Here is an 18,533-nt window from a genome sequence, read left to right on the forward strand (position 1 = left end):
TAACCTTCTATTTTCAATAATATGAGCATTAATATAGTGCATTCATCCTGTCATTCTAAACGTGGCGATGTTACAAAATAGGCGAGCTTTAGATAAAGCAAGAATGATTGCGATACCATTTCTCTCTCTCTCTCTCTCTCTCTCTCTCTTTAGATGGAGCTTTAGTTGTGCATTCAAAGCAAGATTTGTTAGGCCTCTATTTCACAAGGGTTTTTTTTTTTGTTTTTAATTTAAGCTCTCTCTCTCTCTCTCTCTCTCTCTCTGTATTTCATTAATATTATATTATTTTTATTTTTATTGATCAAAATTTTAAATTTTGGTTTTATTTTATTTAAAATATTATTAATTAAAAATACAAAATACTTTGTAAAACTTTGAATAAATAGATATTTTTAAAAAATAAATAGAAAAAATTGAAATATTAATGCTTTAATTGTAACAATTTACATTTAGACATTATTTACGGAAAAAAATTAAAATAGTAAAACCACTGGCATTATCCCACAATGGACCTTATAATTTAAAATACAATAAGAAAATGTTAATAATACATGTTAAAATTTTAACAAAAATCATGTATGAGTTTAACCAAAAAAATTGTGTTTTTTGTGTTAACACAAATAAAATACATAATTTTTATATAAAATACGATATTAATATATAAATTATTTGTATTTTACACTATAAATATACAAATTTTCATATTTATCACACAGAAAATCTCAATTAAAAGATCATATGTAGTTAGGAAATGGCTTCATTACTCATTTTTCAAACAAAGCCAAGTTGTAGGAAAACGCTTAGGTTTCATTTAGATTTAAACACTACTTGGATACAATGCGGTTTAACAACTTTTTGGTGCAATTGCACCGTTTGAGGTCATTTGGTTAACAATCAATGCAATGTCCAAATACAAAGCCAATAATTTTAAATTCAAGGAAAAAGAACCAGTGAGCCACTACACTGGACCTTTTGATCATAATATCCCTAATTTTCTTCTCACTAGTTTGCAGAACCGCGCAATGCTGCAGACTGCATAATAATAAAGTAAATATTGTTTAAACATAATATTCATTATCTTAAAACTATACCTCTATATTATTTCTTTAATATCATTTTCCTTTTAACATCAACTCTCTATCCAACATATCACCGTCTATATTGTATTCAGCTCTGCCATCAAAAAATAATGCCCATTAGAAATTGAGCAAAAGAAGTACCAAAATTATGGTTGGGAATAATTCGCAATCTTAAATAATGATGTCTCAAACATCTGTAAGCATCTCATTATAAAAAGTTCATGAAAAACTTTCCATTCATTTTTCTTTCATGTCAAATATCTCAATGAAAGGATCTTCAGGTCCATTTCGTAATTCTACTGATTATAAACTATTTTATTTTCAAAGTAGAACAGCATTACAACAACAGACTTCAAGTCACATAACTTTTGTTTTCCCAATTTTCTAGCTATAGCTTTAAATTCTTGAAGATTTAATTCTTAACAATAATATTTTCAGTTTCATAGCTAAGCTTGATCAAAATTATAACATCTAGCTTTTTGACCAAAACTCCTATCAAAACTAAACAAAAAGTTACTTAAAATTTCATCTTTCAACTGTTTATTTGTCAATTACCAACCCTGTAACCGCTAAAGCTTTCAGAACCACATATGACATATAGAAAAGTAGAAAATCTTAGTATAACAGAAAACAGTAACTAAATCACCTTTAGACCCACATGCCAACACCCGGCGAACTCATCTATGAACATTATAAAATTAACATTTCCTTATTTCTAGTAATCCTACAACTCCATTTTCTAGCAAAATAACAGAACATTCACTTAAAATCTAGGCACGGTCTTAATGTCAATTGAGAAAATTTCTCGAGATTAAATTAGAAGTCCAGCCATGCACTGAAGCAAAACATGCATGCTTGGGCAAAAGCAAGTTTTGAATTCCAAAATTTGTTGCAACCTTGCTGTCATAACAGACCTCTAAGTATGAAACTAAATGCATTACTATAGAAAATAACAAAAAAGTCAGCATGGAAAAAAAAAAAAAAACTGATAAATACCTCTATAGCAGTTTGCACAGAACTTGCCATTTCAAATTCTACAAAACCAAAACAGAACCCCTGTAGTTAAATACAAAGAAAATATTAATTAAATATACAGTCACAATTTAACACATTGAAAAATGAGTCAACATCTACCTTCTGACTTCGAACTTGAATACCACCACTCTTAATAGGTGCAAACTTCTTAAACTCATTCTCCAGCATACTAGGTGTAGCATTGAAGGGCAGACCTATGACGCATATAGAGGGACCCTCAGCTGTCCACAATCAAAAGAATTTGCAAGTAAATCATATGCACAAGCAAGTAGATACAAAAATAAATAATCATAAAAGGCAGACAAGAATAAACTAAATGCTTAGTATTTGAAAATTTTGCAGGAATAACAAAAAAGTAGATACCTTTTATAATTTGATTATTCCCATTTTCTGTAACATTCTTGCTGGAAATCTGTGTGTCAGATGCAGGGGCTGGAGCAATAGAGGTGTAGTAGTTTTCGGTTGGTCGTAGTTCTTAACTGCAGACTTCACAGTGGAATGTGTAGGGACCTTCATTTTCACTCTCTTTTCATCACTCACTAAATGCCGCCTTTCTGCTGCCATTTTCTATTTTGGTAACCCTTTCTCTACTTCTCTGTCCATTTTCAGCCCATTCAATTCTCTCTCCCTCTTTTTTTCACTCTTTTCAACCCTTTTGAAATCTTTTACTGCTAGAATAGGGACATAAATTCAAAGTTACAGAAAAATAATGGTCAAGAGCATGGGAAGAGAAATAACTTTGACTTCTTTTTTTTTTTTTGTTTCCCCGTGAATGCTATACCATCTTATATTTTTATGCAAGCAAAAACCATTTAGTTCAACCTCATGGGTTTAGTCATTGCCTAAATTCAATATTGATTCTATTTGTCACCAAATGACTGTAACAAAGTTTAGCATGAGTTCAATCGGATTTTTATTAATTACAGTTTGATGGCAATAATCATTAATCTACCAGACCTCATACCTCAAATATATTTGATCAAGCAAAGATTTAAAAGAATATTTGTTCCTAAACTTAGGTGCTACTGGTGTAATAAACCAATTATAAAACATGAGGAAATGACTCATTTCAAACTCAGCAGTGACTTAAAAGATCTCAATTCAAGACAATAACTGAAACAAAAGAATCATTCATGTCAAGCCCATTATTCTTTATTAGAAATATTCATCCTATATGTCACAGTAATATTCCATAAGCCCATATAGAATACATCATTATAAACTATACCATAACATGCTACTCACCCTATTCTTTACCATCTGCTTGCATGCATCCCATGCATAAAAAACTAATAACTTTTTTTAACAGCAAAACTAATTTATCCAAACTGCTTTTAGAATGTATGAAAGAGATTGAATGCTAAGCCCAAGCAAACAGTTGAATCCAATTTAGAAGACCATACAATCAACTCTCCATTTAAATAGTAGAAGGGAAACCCCACATTCTATGAGCAGTTAGTGCATGAACTGAAAAAATTGTCAAAAACCTTTTACTGTCGCAAGGCCGCATGAAATTCTCAAGTGATTATATTTAGAGTCAATTTACAACATAAATCAGAAAGAGACCAGTAAATAAAATCAACATTAGTTAGATAAAAAAAATGGATTATAACCTATTGCTTTTTTTTTCTGCTTTAGCAAATAGCCAACCTGCACGCTAAAAGGATTCCCACCAAATTCCCACAACTTTTAATATGATATGTAATCAATATATTCACTGTTTGTATGTAAGCATTACCATACATGTTGGAACATATTCAAAATTTACGATGAATTATAACAACCCACCAAATTCCCATAACTTTTAATATAATATGCAATCAACATATCCACAACTTTCATTTTTGAACTTGCTACCAGTGTGTAAGACAATAAACTTTTTTTGAATATGTTGGAACACTGAGATCAAATAGAAGTTAGAGCCTAACACCATCATTTATGAGTTTTTCTTCACAATAGGGATGAAGATAAAAGCAGTACCTTCATATCCCTATGAAGAACACGGTTTGAGTGTAGGTAGTCCATAGCCAACAACAATTGAGTCATCCATTTGCAGATTTTCTAGGGAACCAGATTGAATACCATCTGTAGCATTTGCATATAAGTAGTTCAATTGCAGGAATATTGTATTACCTCCTCAGGAAAGTGCATACATTTGGCCTTCTTAATAAGCTCAGCCCTGATTCCAACAAAAAATGTAAGATCCCCAATTAGTCTTTCATAAGCATCAGACAGAATCTGCTATCTTTTTTTCATCCCGAATCGCTATTTTGTTACATTGTAATCAAATAAAAGCAGACAATCAATAAAACATACAATATAGCTAACTATAAAATCCCACTCATCAACTTTACTGGAGAGAAATTATTCTTTTCATCATCGACTGTTTCTGTTGAAAGATTAAAAAGTTGAAAATAAGATATATTCAGTTTTTTAATCACTTCTTAACCAATCTGGCAAGTTAAATCTTATATTCCTCAATTACCCTTTTAGTTTTTTTTTTTTAAATACATTAATGATGTGTCCAGTAAATTAGAAAGTGGGAAGTCAGGGGATTAAAAAACTAAATCTTAAAGAAAATGAGGAAGAAGAAAATATACCGAAATGAGAGTACGAATCAAAGTAACAATCAGCACAGGCTTTATCATCATCGCCGTCGCAATCAACAAAAGAGACTTCAGATTCTCCCATGGAGACATCTTCGATAGCTTTATCAACGGCGACAATTGAATCGTCGAGTTTCGAGCTATCGGTGGCAACTTCCTCATCATTGGCGTCTTGGAAACAAACCTTGGTTGCTTCGAATTTGTTCGAAGAGCTTCTTGTGGTTTGTACTTTCCAAGGTTTGGTGCATGCAAGTTCAAAAGCATCTGGATGAACAAAGAAAAAATTAAATGACAACTCACCTGATCCTCCTCTTTCTCGTCCTTCTTTTTGGGGTCCTTGGCCGGAGCCTTCGTCTGAGAAGTTTCGACGTCGTTTTCGAATCTGACATTAGCTTTACTTGGTAGTGAGAGGGATACGAAGAAGGGAATAGGAAAAAGAAATCTCTTTTCAAAGAACTAAGAGGCTTTTGGAGAAGTTAAAAGACAAAAATGACCCCCCACTGATTTGATTTACATTGCCCCGCTGTCCCATTAAAGCGAATTGAGACAGCTTTTATATATTCCTTAAATTTTTTTATTTTTATTTTGTAATGATATTTAAATTAGTTTATTTTATAATTTATAAGTTTAGTATATTTTATTAAATAAATACAAGAAATAATTGTGTTAAGTTTTAATTTGTATAAATATATTATTATCAAATTTTTAATAAAACTATCATGTAACATAAAATAATTTTAGTAATTTTTAACTATTTATTAACTTCATAAATGACAAGTAATTTAAATTTTTTATTATACACAAATTTTAATTTGTTGTCCATAATAATCATTTTCTTTTCTTATTATAATTCACTTTAGCAACATTGTTTCATTTGTATCCAAACATATATTTTACTACTAATTTTAATTTTATTGTTATAATAATTAATCTCACTAATATTTTTATTTTCAATCTTCATCAAAATTAGTTTCATTATTTATCCAAGTAGATCCTTAGGCTACATTGTCTATTGAAATAGATCCTTAGGCTATTAATAAGTACAACACTACTAACCATTTCATTAAAGATTTTAACTTGGTTAACAATCAAACATTTTGCATAAATAGCTATTTATATCTTTTTTTATTATTTTTTTGAAAAAAAATCTTTATTCCAAATATCGACAATCCTCACAATTAGAGGTTGCCTAAGAGGCATAAAAATAATTATGTTCGATGAAAAATTGGAACTTCAAGTCAAGATAACCCAAATCAAACCTTAAAAAAAAATTTATTAGGCTAAATGCTTAAATTCGGATTAAAAGTTTGGGTAATTACTCAATTTAAAACTAAAAATTTATAATTTATACAAATAAGAATTAAACGTTATCGATTTGTAATAATATGAGTTTTTTTCAATAGAAAATTTGCTATAAAAGATATGCGCCGTTAAGTTTAAAACTGCTACAAATAAAAATGACATGGAATTAAGCTTCTAATTCTTGAATGACAGATGGAAAGGCTTTTGTCTTCTTTTTTTTCTAAGCTAATTTCATTTCATTTCTTTTTTTCTTTATGAATTGAAGTCTACAAGTCTACAAAATTTGCGCTACGATTTTCTTTCTCTTCTTATTCTGTCTAAATTTTATGCTATTTATTTCTCTTTATTATTTTTTTCACACCAAAAAAAAGTCAATGATGTCTTTTCTCCCTACTCTGCCCATGTTTTTTTCTACCCAATTCGTTTAAGAAATGTGGAATCAATACTTTAATGTTTGAAAATTTCTAGATTGATTTTAGGTCGCTAAAAATGACTGACGACTCGGATCTTATGCAATGGTGAGGGGTTGTACTTCTATCGCAATACCATTACCAATATAGTAAGTAATAATCTCCCAAGCAAAGATTTCACGAATGAGAATAATAGTAGTTGGTGTGAGGACCCTTTAGCTTACTTGGCTTCTTTGACATTTAAGGTAGAAAATAAACTGTTTTCATGTCCTAATCTTTCATAGCTTAGAAAAAGTGGTTGTTTGAGAGATTCTTGTAAGCCCTTTTTGTTATATGTTAACCTCACCATCATAAACACTAATTAAGGTATAAATCCCAGCTATTCAAGTTCTGTTTTAGAAGCTCTAGTAACCAACTTCATTAGCATCCAAACTTACTACAATAGTAAGATTGTAACAAGAATTTAAGCTTTGAAGATGGGCTAAAAATGATTTTTAAAGAGAGAAAGAAAGAACTAATTACTTTTTTAAAGAGAGAAAGAGTAAGAAGACGTCTGTCTCATATGCCATTCTTTGACTTAATCACCATGAAAAAGCCAATTTAGTTCCACTTTATTCTTTCATGCATGATAACAGCACATATCTTTCACAGTAGGATTTTTGTTGAAAAAATCTTACATTGTTAAAAATCAACAACATTTAATCTTCATTTACATAAATTAAAACGTTTAGTTCTGAATTGAGCAACCACTCAAATGTTTAATCCCAAATTAAGTATTTAGCTTTTTTATTATCATTTGTTCTTTGATATCCAAGAAAATAAAAAATTTCATGTACATAAGGTATGAATTGATCTTCAACAAAATCATATTGTTATAAGGTAAAGTTTTTTTAAGTATTTACTTATAATGAAAAATTTTTAACTTGAAAGGAAGTGTCATCATTCTCATTGTAGTTTCAAAATCTTACCCTTAATAGTTGCATCAAACTCAAACCTTAACAATTATATTAATTCATTTAAATTACTCAAGAGTTGATTAGTAATTATTTGAAAAACAAGTTTTGACCAAGCATATTAAGTTTAACACATTAATGCTAAAGTTGATATTTACAAGCATAATACTTAGAAACAAACATATAGAATAAATGATAATAATTTAAGTTTGCATGTAAAAGAATACGATTACTTATCAAATTTTATTATAGATAACACTTGAAAAATTTTAAGGCATAACTTGAATGATCAACTATCTTGACCAATAAAGAATCTAGAATTTTCATGGAATAGGTGTAAATATAGTATAAATATTTACTTATAAAATTTTGATTATATTATATAGATATTAATTAATAACAGAAACTCATCCCATTCATACTAATGAAAATTTTAGATTTCACTAATGAAATTGAAAGATTGACACATATTATTTTATGTTAAATGTTTAAGTTAAAATTAAACATTTAGGTGGTTGCTCAATTTAAAACTAAATATTTTAATTTGTACAAATAAGGATTAAACATTATCGACTTGTAATAATGTAAATTTTTTTTTTCAATAAAAACTAAGATATGCATGTAACACACCGTTAAATTAGTCACGTGTAACAGCCGTTACAGACAAATATGATGCAGAATATGACATGAAATTAAGTTGCCCACATCTAATGGTAGGTGGAAAAGCTCATGTCTGATTTTATAAGCTCATTTTATTTGAACTCTCTTCTTCTTTATCTTTTTTATTTGTAATATCAGATAGCTTGAGCTTAGGATTTATGAGCTACCAGTCTTTTTCTCAATTTTCACCATAAAAAGAGAAAAAAGTTTTGCTCAAATAGCATCCAAACACAATATCTTCTTTAAATATCAGTTCATTTAGTAGCGTAAATTTAATATTAGTATAAATTTTAGATTTTTCTCATGCTCTAATTTTCTCTAAATTTATTTTTCAAAATATTAAAATTGTAAAGTTTTTAAAGAAAGATCTTATGATATAAACTTGTATAAGTTAATTTCAACCAATTACCCTATAAAATGGACTATGAAAGAAAACTTATTTTCTGTTACTGTAATATAAAAGTAGCTAGGTGAACTTTATGGATGAATAGCAATCTTAGTAAAAGGTTTATGGATACCTACATTATCTAGTAAATTTATGAACAAAATAAACTTGTAATAAAATTTATATTTTTTCACTAAATTCATTTTTTTTTTTTTTTTGTGATTGTAGGGCACTATTTGTGGATTTTATTTATGGCATGATTCTAAAATTTTTAAAAAAGCAAAAGAGATTATTCTGGAGCTGAAAAAGAGAGAAAAATATTTATATAGTCATGTTTAAAGTTTGAAATATGAAGTTTTAAAGTTGAAGAAAAATGTTAGTGCAGCTAATGGTATTGTAGAGCATATGCAACTAAAAAGAGAAGTTAATATTTTAATATTGAAATTGAAAGAAAGCGGTAAAATTACTAGTGGTGAATATGGTAGAAATGTCAATTGGAAAATAATTTAGGTTATCTCATTCTTTTTTATACTTATGTTTTGTGTAATTTTTTTTTCAATGCCAAAATAAAATCTAGAAACTTAACTTGTATGCTTGATAGTGAATTGTGAATGATATTTGAGATGTAAATGTTGATTAAAACTCTAAACACTTATTATATAAATGCCAATTGAATAAATGTTATTAGTTATGAATTATGTTTCTTTGGAATTTGATAATGAAAATGTGGTTGAATGCAATATATTCAACATGCAATATGTTATGAGTAAATTAATCTAAGGCAATATAATCATAGAAGCAATCTGTTAATGAAAATGAGTACATAACATGTTATGTTTTATAATAAAGCAAATGATAATAATTAATATTCAATCAATAGAACATCCTTTTTATACAACATTCAGTCAAGAAAACATTCAACTACTAGAAGGCTGAATAGAAATTGTTCTTACAATATTAACAAAAAAAAAATTAACCAAAGCTTTTATTTCAACAGAAGCTACAACTGGTCAAATTTTTAGTTTCCCCTTATTTCTTTTAGAAACAAAAATTTGACTTTCTTAAGTAATAGTTATATTTTTAACAACCTTCATCTTACCTTTACTTGTCCCAACTGTTATCACTTTTTTACTTTTCAATTTAGGCTGTTGAATTACATTTATCAAGTTAAAATGGTAATATTTTATGAAACAAAATCATAAATATATATGTTTGATCCAAAATAACTTACATTTAAAATTTGTCTTCTTGTTTTTAAGTTTATATATAATCCATAACCTTGCATGCCTTTTGTCTTACTTTTGGTTGCAGCTCTTACAATGTTCTTGTCATTGTGACTTTTAATACTGTTTGTTGAAATTGCTCTCTTCCTAGTGTTTGTTGTAAAAAACTTGAACTTTAACAAGGGATTTATTTTTTCACTAGTCATCTCATAAAGTCTCCTATCCTTATTTATTAAACATTTTTCACTAGATTTTGTTAGCTTTTCAGACTTTAATTTTGCATTTAAATGGCAACAATAGCAACAATATTAACTGGATTTGAAATTGGAATTGAAACTAGATTTGAAACTGGATTTGAAACTAGATTTAAGGTTTATGAAGATTTAGTTACATTATAATTGAATATGCAAAACCAAAAATATTAGCTAAAGCAAATGCAAATAAGCAACCAAATTTGGACGCAAAAGTAGAAGTTAATACATAAGCACCATAAGTAGCAGCAGAAGTAATACCATGGTTGTTTGAACCTTGTGCAGCTTGAATAGGATCCACAATACTTGATACACCTTGTTCTATGTTCTGGTTTCAGATCTAAGCACATGATAATTATGTTGTCATGGAAAGAAAAATAAAGTTACATTGATGGGTTAGGTTTTGTACATTTAATAGTCAAATTTTATAATAGTACAATATTTATAATAATAAATAAAAACAAAATAGAATGAAGTTATTTGTTTGCCTCCCACAAGACAGCCATTTTTATTTTGACCTAGTTGATGACATAATTTATTTGTCATTATCATACCGTTCTTTGACAAATTTATTGAATTGTTGAGCTTATTTTTCTTAGGTTTATCATAAATCATGATCCTTTAGTCTACTGGTTTTAGGCATGCTTGGCATTTTTGTAAACTTTGAGGTAGAATTTTTTCTTCTATCCTTGGTTTGTCTCAACTTTTTCTTCTATCCTTGGTTTAGCCCAATCTTTTTTACCAAGCATAGATTGTAAAACATTATTATAAGTCTACATACATTTCTTTATAATATCAACTAGATACAAAATCTTTAACATTTTCACCTAGATCTCTAATTACACATATGACATATGTACATGGGATATTAAAAAGTTGTACATTCTACAACTATATGTTTTCTCATCAAACTAGACAATGAACCTATCTAGATCCAAATCTATTTATATCCACCATCTCCATTAAATACAACTACATATTATGATGCTATAGATGTATTTTTTTCTATGACTTTTACAATGTTAGAACCAATCATACCTTTTCACTTAGAACATTTTTTTCTTATTCTTAATTCTTACCATCAAAGATCATATGATGTCTTCAAATAAAGAAATCACTAATTTTTTTCTTTGCATCTAGCAATGTCCCATTAAATGCTTCATATAAGTTATTATCAACCAATTCACATCTAAAGTATATGTTGAAGAATGCTTTACACCATTACTGAGGTAGGGCTTTTATTATGTCTACAATTACAATCTTATTTTTTTTACAATTTCCTCATATTTTCTTCTAATTGTCTTATTGTTGAAGAGATAGCAATTGTCTAAAAAATCCATTTCATCTCATCACCCTTTTGTCCTCTTTTAGCTTAATTAACATATATATATGCCTAGCACAAAATCTATGCTCAACATTTGGAAATAACTCTGCAATTGTCATCAAGGTCTTACAAGTGATTAGTTTAAGCATTGAGAACATTATTTAATTTAAATCAGCATTTAAATATTTACTTTTATTAATTTGTCATGATTGTCTAGCCTATTTCATTTCCTAAAGACATGATGTCTAATTCAACAAATTAAAAAATCATTTTCATGAAACTGTACATTCCACTTCCACCAACACCTAAGTCACTGGAACCATTTGATTATTTTTACCTCTATAAACAACACATAGCAACACACTTTGTCAAGCTTTTAAGCCAATAACCATTTAGTCTAAAAAAAGGCCTATAATCACTCTTTAAACATTTTTTAAATGCCTCGAAATAGATAAAATACCTTTTAAATATAAGTGGAGAAGTTAGCAATGACCTATGAACTTGCATCTTCACTAAGTTGCCTTTATTAATTTCTCTGATCACATAAGCATAATCCCATAAAAGTTCAAACTCATCCATATAATTGCTAATCACTTTATCAACCATCTCTTTTTTAGCCCTTCTTATTATGCTAATATTTATCTTCGTATCAAATGCTTTCTTAACTAACTCCTACACTTTTGCATTCTTAATAAAATGATTTTTCATAAATTTATTTTTATACAACTCAATCAAAATAGCTTAACTTATACTTAGGTTTTTGAAAACTTTATTACAATCATGAGTGTTATTGTAAGTCTTCACTTGAAATGATTACAACTTTCTTTCATAAGCAAACATTGTTTTATAGCACACTTATCGCCCTAACCATATCTTCATTTTTTATCTTCACTGCCTCAAATATATCTACATTACCTACCCTTACTTCCTCAACTATATTTTCATTCCCTATTATTATTTTCTTAACTACAACTTCAATTCCTATCCATTTATTTCCTACTACCTCAGCTACATCTTTTACTTTAGGTCCTATTAACAACTCAAGAGCTAAAACAACTTCATCTATACCATATACTATATACACATAAACTACACCAAGATTTACCATATACCTATTCGTATCAAAAGTGCTTCTATCATCATTTACTATCATTAACACATTAGCTAGTGTTTTTTCATGTTTCAAAACAATATCTAACTAATATTCATATACTTAGCCTCATTATAAATGTCTAATAACTCATAGTAAAATGTCTTATGAGGATCAACTACCAAGCCCTCTACTATCTTATTTATATATATATATAAAATTATGACCATTACTCATTCTAGCATAGTGAAATCATAGAATACAATAATCAAAACTTATACTGCAAAAGCAAAAAAATTAAATTTTATTACAATATAAATTAAATTTGAACAAGAATCATTTCAATAGTAAATAAAAAATCTATTCATTTTATATAAAATAGACAATGACATAGTGAATAAATAATAAAAAAATTAAAAGTAAACATTCAATCAATATGTAATATTCAGATTGTTTCTAACTAGTAGTGCTATTTGTTGGATTAGTTTAACATGGATAATGCATATTTTTAAGTAAGGCAAGCAAAGTAAAATGCGTGGTTGATTGCATTCGCTAAAGCAAAACCTAAGTGGTTTTTATCATGTCTCTGATAATGAAAATTGCAATTAGTTTGCGAGTGCATGTGCCTCTAATTACTCCCCTAATCACTCGTACTTATAGCAAATCCATACATAGAGCTTTTGCCTTTATATGGGCAACTAATGGTGTTGGGAATATTCACCAATAAAAATATGTATAAAAAAATTTCTTATCTACTTTGTTATATTATTATTCTTATTAGTACTATAAGTGCATGTTATAAAATTTTGTGTTATAGAATGGATATAAGGACTTCTCTCTTGTTACTTTATTTCTATACTAATTAAGAGTGAATGAGAATCACTAACATCATAGCTTTTCTTTTCTTATATATAACAAGATAGCCTTACTGCTTGGTGAAGACCACCATTATAAAGGAGATTCAATCTACCCACACTAGTGGAGGCTTAAGTGATAAGTAAGAATCATTTTGTTTTTCAACAAAAGATAATGACATGCCTAATTATTATTGACATGGGATCAACATATAATCTCTTTTTTAAAAAACATGTTCAACATAACAACTACATCTAGATATTCAGAGTTTAGATAAGTTTCAGATAGGATAAAGTTCTTCCATCTTTCATTATGCACAAAAGCTCTAAATATTTAAAATTAATGTAAGGTCAAAGAAACAAAAGCCTATATAAACAATTAAATAATTACAATCAATCACTTACCACTATGGGTTTTTTTAGGATATAAGTCTTTGTAAGGGAAACAGAAAAAGATATCTAATTACAAATTTGAGCAACAGAGAATAAGAGCAGAAAACTCTAAACGAATATACCTAACTATGAAAAACAACAAAAATATATAAATATTATTCACCTCACACAAAATTTAACAAAAAAAAAAAAACAACAATTAACCTTTCAAATTTAGAGAGCTCAAACATTGAACCCTAAATAGAATCAACTCTTAAACCTTGAACCAAATGATTGTTTGAACATAATCAATTGGCAAAAAAACTAACCTCACACAAATTAATGATTGAATTTGAATCAGTAATTGAAATAACTTGTATAGGTGATTAGGATTAACGATGATATGTTTTGAGTTTGAGGTTTTTTTTTGCTTTTTTAATCAGTAATTGAAATAACTTGTATGGATGATTAAGATTAACGATGATCTGCTTTAAGTTTGGGGGTTTTTTGCTTTTTTAATTTGGATAAAACTCAATTTTTTAAAAATAACTTTTCACTTCATTTGTTTTTATAAAATACTCAAAAAAATCCTAATCAACATGAAATTTGTCTAATAAATTGATTTTTATTATTTTTACACGTTATTACCATGTATAACATTTACATCCTAGTTTTCGTTGAAAAAAATCTTACGTTGTTATATATTTTATTTTTACACGTTATTACTATGTATAACATGTACATCCTAGTTTTCGTTGAAAAAAATCTTACGTTGTTATATATTTTATACAAATTAAAACATTTAGTCATGAATTAAATAACCACTCAAATATTTAATCACAATTTGAGCATTTAGCTATTATTTTATGATGTTTGAAACGTAATAAACTGTGATTTAGTTTTTTTTTTTTAATGCAAATGTCTTTTAAACCTTTTAAAAGTTTTGTGATTTAAATAAGTGTCATCATCTCATAAATTCATAATTTATAAACTTGTAAATTAAATAAGTTTTATTATCTCATCATGAATAACAAATGTCCATTGCATGATGATAAATAATATCACATAAATTAAACACAAGAACATTAAGATGTTGTATGGTATAAAGTGGTCATCATAAAAAAAAATAATAATTTATATATAATGATTAAACTATTATATTTGATAACTATAATGATTTTATATGACAATGATCTATTATCATCAACTATAATCAAATTATTTTTTAAAAAAGTGATTTAGTTTACATCCAAAAGAGTGGAAAGTTTTTCTTATCTAAGTAAAATGATATGTAAAATTAACAACAGTTAATAATACTCATTTAATATGTGAATTATAAATTTACTTCCTCTTAAAATTATAATTATTTTATATTATACAATTTGATATTTTTAAACTAATATTTATTGCAACAAGTTCAAAAATAACTTGTGAACTTTATTTTATCTTTTTATAAATATTTTATGTAGAATATTTTTTATATGATTTTATTATATTAGTTATATTTTTTAATTTAAAATATTTTATATAATTTATATTATAAAAGTTAATTTACCTATCAATAAATAATTATAAATTTAATAATTTAATTATATTTTATTATGATATAAATAAAAAATTATTAATATTTTACAAATTATTATCTTTAAATAATATTGAAAATCATTAACTTATATAACTATTATAATATGAACCGTTATTTTAAAACTTCTAAATAAAAAAAATATATTTTTAATAATATTAAATATAATGATATTTAAATTTTAAAAATTAATTATTATTAATTAAATAAAATAATTTCAAAACGCGATTGATAAAATTATCTTAATAATAAAATAACTCAATGATTAAATTACCCGATAATTTTGAAAATAATACCAAATATTAAAGATTAAAAAATACTCCAATAAAAACTCTTTATTATCTTCTGTAGATCACTTAGAAATGTGTTACAGTAATTATTTTTTTTTAAAAAAGGTCGGAGACATGTGTATTAAAGGTGTAATTTCTAAAAGTTTATCCGTCTATTTAATTTAGACTTATTATCCCTGTGCAGCATATAATCTTCAACTTCCAATTTTCTTGCACTCTTACGCCGATCCTTGTTCAAAATTGACACCACAAGCATTGGACTGGACTTCTACAGTAAAAGAAGTGAGAAACTGCAGAAACTAATAAACTAATATTTCTATTGTTCTTATTATGCAAACTAAATGCACAAAAGAAAAGTTTTGAAGGCAAAAACAAAGACCGAGAGTGCCTATTTGAAAATATAGGTTTACAAAATAAGTAAATAGAAGCCTAACATACCAGCAGTTAAACCTGTTCACCATCCCCGTAACTTAAAGTGGAACTAAAATTCTAGAAACATGAAATTCCTTCATCTTTGTCCTTGATGCCTTGCATCTTCTACTCTTCACAAAGGACTGTCCCACTAGCCTACTCCCTGCCCCTCTTCTTTCCGGACCTCTTTTTTCCTTGTTCGCCAGTGGAACTGCCTCCAGAAGAGACGTGGGCAGCGTTGGCAGGGTGAAGAGGCACATGATGCCCAGGAACCAAAGCAGGGAACCCAACAGCAGGGATTCTGCAAAACAACAGAGATAAAAACTACTCAACAGGTGTAAAAGATTTAAACCATCATAAGAAGCAACGAGAATACAAAAAGCATGAAGCTTCTCCAAGGCCGGTGAAGATCATTAAGACTTTATCTTTAGGATAAGGAGCATATTAAAGACACAAAACAGACTTCCTCTTGAAATATATACTTCTCCGCTAATAGGTTTATGCAAGTAGGAAAATTATCTTTCAAGTTAAAAACTGTACATTTCTCATTTACTATGCTAGCACTCCCTTTCATTTAGTTTCAGTTTGTTGACTGGTAATGGGAAATTAATTAAGTATAATGAAATAAATCTACACTAAAAAAAGGAAAAACCCAAAATCAAGCTTCAGCTAACAAGGGCAACGTTGATCATTTTCCAACCCCATTATGAGTTCACACTAGAAGAACTAAAAGTCAAAAAACACCACACTTGAGAGAAAAGAAAATCAAAAGGAATTCAAATACAAATTGCAGGGCATATAGACAGAAAAGAAATCACACGTGAAGGTAGGATTCCTCTACAAACCATTGGAGCGAAAATTGAGTATTGCTCCTATAGAGTTCAAACTATCTATGGGGTATGGAAAATCAAATCTTGGATATTTATAGATGCAAAATAATTAGAATAAGACTCTACTTACCTTTACAACAAAAAATGACAAATTCTTTCATTTTTTGATCTCTATTTGAGTAAAGAAAGACTACTTTTATAGTTTCAGCTCTTAGATTTGTAATGCAGACATTATGTATATTGAAATACATCTACATTAAAAAAAAAAAGAAAAGAAAACCCCTAATCAAGTTTCAACTAACAAGAGCAAGGTTGAACATTTACCCAACCCCATTATGAGCTCAACTAGAAGAACCAAAAGTCATAAAACATACATGGAGAGGCCATATACCAACATCTATTTGTGAAGACAAGACTATACATTCTACCTATTGTAAACTGTAATATAAATAGAAGACAATGGAAACAAGAGAGATGGTTTAGTGAATCATGTCATACCCAACAAGAGCACAGCAGACTCCTGCTTGGCCGAGGATGCATCAAATGCACAACCCTTACTCAAAGTAAGACGAAGAGCTTGATTCTCTGAAATGAAGCATTGAAGCATGCGGCTCAGTCTTCTACATTCCCCTTCTAAATACCTACTCTTCATCTCCAGATCCTTAACATACATCTTCTTCCTCTCCCTTGATCTCACAGCTGCATCTCTATTTCTCAACTGCCTACAAAAATATCAGATCAACCAATTAAACTAAAACCCAATTTATTATCTTCAAACTAGACATGCAGCAGAGAAATCTGAGATAAAATACAATTCAGTTTTCCAATTCAATCACAGTAAAAGATGATAAATTGGGAATTTCCATTTATACCTTCTCTGTTTCTTAGCAATGGGATCATCATTATCAATGGTGATGCGGGTCCGGTCTTGTTTGTGGAAAGCAGCATCATCGATGGTCTCATCGCTGTTACTAGGAGGTGAATCAACCAGTATATCTGCCAAAAAATCATCAGAGACTGGTTGAATCTCGACCCTGTCATCAAATTGATCGTCCTCCATCAAAGCCTTCTCGATCTCATCGACCCACGAATTCACCACCGGTTCTTCACCGGGAGATGCGGTGGACGAAGGTTGAGGCGGTTCTGGTTCGTCTTCTAAGATATTTCGAAAATCGGGAGAGTCAAGCTCAAGGAACAGGCTATCCCAATTGATTTCCTCCATAATTACCCAAAAAAATTAGGAAAGGAAGCTGAAATTTATTAGTATTTACAGAGGAAGAAAAAGAAAAGAGAAACCATGAAAAATTTCTTAGGGGCAGTGCCTCCAAATTGAATCAATCAAAAGAGAAAACAAACGCCTACTTAAATTAATTATGTTTCCTTCGAGACGAAGTTACGTCTGACCTATTCGCTTTACTCTTTCTATTGATTAATAGATGGAAGAATCGGGGTAACTTACGTTCTGACTTGGCCCGGCCCGTTAGAGACGCGTTTTGGTTTGAAAATTGGGAGAATGGATCGGTAGGATTTTTTATTAAGAACGTTTTATTTTTTGTTCTTTTATTATTTGTTTTTTGTTTTTTGTTTTTTGAACTATTTATCAAACGGAGTCTAATAAATAAATGGATAAAATATTACAATCCTCTCAATTATTTTAATTTTTTAAAATGAGTTTTTATTTTTTATTATATTCAAATAAATTTTCTTTTTAATTTTTATTTCAAATAAAATATTAATTTAAATGAAAATTTAATTAATATATTAATTAAAAATTAAAAATTTATTTAAATATAAATTAAAGATTAAAAATTTAATTAAATACAAATTAAAATTCAAAGAATTATTTCGATACAAAGCATTATTAATTTATTTAATA

The 18,533-nt window shown here is 28.2% G+C and overlaps 2 protein-coding genes across 6 annotated transcripts; both read right to left on the minus strand.

Annotated features, from left to right (window-relative positions):
• Window positions 1–843: 843 nt before the first annotated feature.
• LOC111310361 (uncharacterized) lies at window positions 844–10,282 on the minus strand. Of its 5 annotated transcripts, XM_089748518.1 has the most exons (8): window positions 10,166–10,282; window positions 4,715–5,102; window positions 4,248–4,293; window positions 4,095–4,175; window positions 2,478–2,782; window positions 2,214–2,335; window positions 2,076–2,135; window positions 844–1,173 (listed from the first exon to the last, which is right to left on the minus strand). In XM_089748518.1, the coding sequence occupies exons 1-4, from the start codon at window positions 10,166–10,168 to the stop codon at window positions 4,157–4,159; spliced, it is 456 nt and encodes a 151-aa protein (XP_089604644.1). In that variant the 5' UTR covers window positions 10,169–10,282; the 3' UTR covers window positions 844–1,173; window positions 2,076–2,135; window positions 2,214–2,335; window positions 2,478–2,782; window positions 4,095–4,156. The 5 variants fall into 5 exon arrangements, with proteins under 5 accessions (XP_089604644.1, XP_089604643.1, XP_089604641.1 ...); XM_089748517.1 differs by lacking the exon at window positions 4,095–4,175 and having other exon boundaries at window positions 844–1,032; window positions 2,076–2,113; XM_089748515.1 differs by lacking the exon at window positions 4,095–4,175 and having other exon boundaries at window positions 2,076–2,113.
• A 5,431-nt stretch (window positions 10,283–15,713) lies between these two features.
• On the minus strand, window positions 15,714–18,081 carry LOC111310357 (bZIP transcription factor 60-like). Its single transcript, XM_022909742.2, has 3 exons — window positions 17,530–18,081; window positions 17,156–17,379; window positions 15,714–16,128 (listed from the first exon to the last, which is right to left on the minus strand). Exons 1-3 carry the CDS (start codon window positions 17,877–17,879, stop codon window positions 15,887–15,889), a joined length of 816 nt encoding a protein of 271 aa, XP_022765477.2. The 5' UTR covers window positions 17,880–18,081; the 3' UTR covers window positions 15,714–15,886.
• Window positions 18,082–18,533: the final 452 nt, after the last annotated feature.

Source organism: Durio zibethinus, chromosome 19 (assembly GCF_047325235.1).
Source record: "Durio zibethinus cultivar Kanyao isolate XHJ-2024 chromosome 19, ASM4732523v1, whole genome shotgun sequence".
NCBI lineage: Eukaryota > Viridiplantae > Streptophyta > Magnoliopsida > Malvales > Malvaceae > Durio > Durio zibethinus.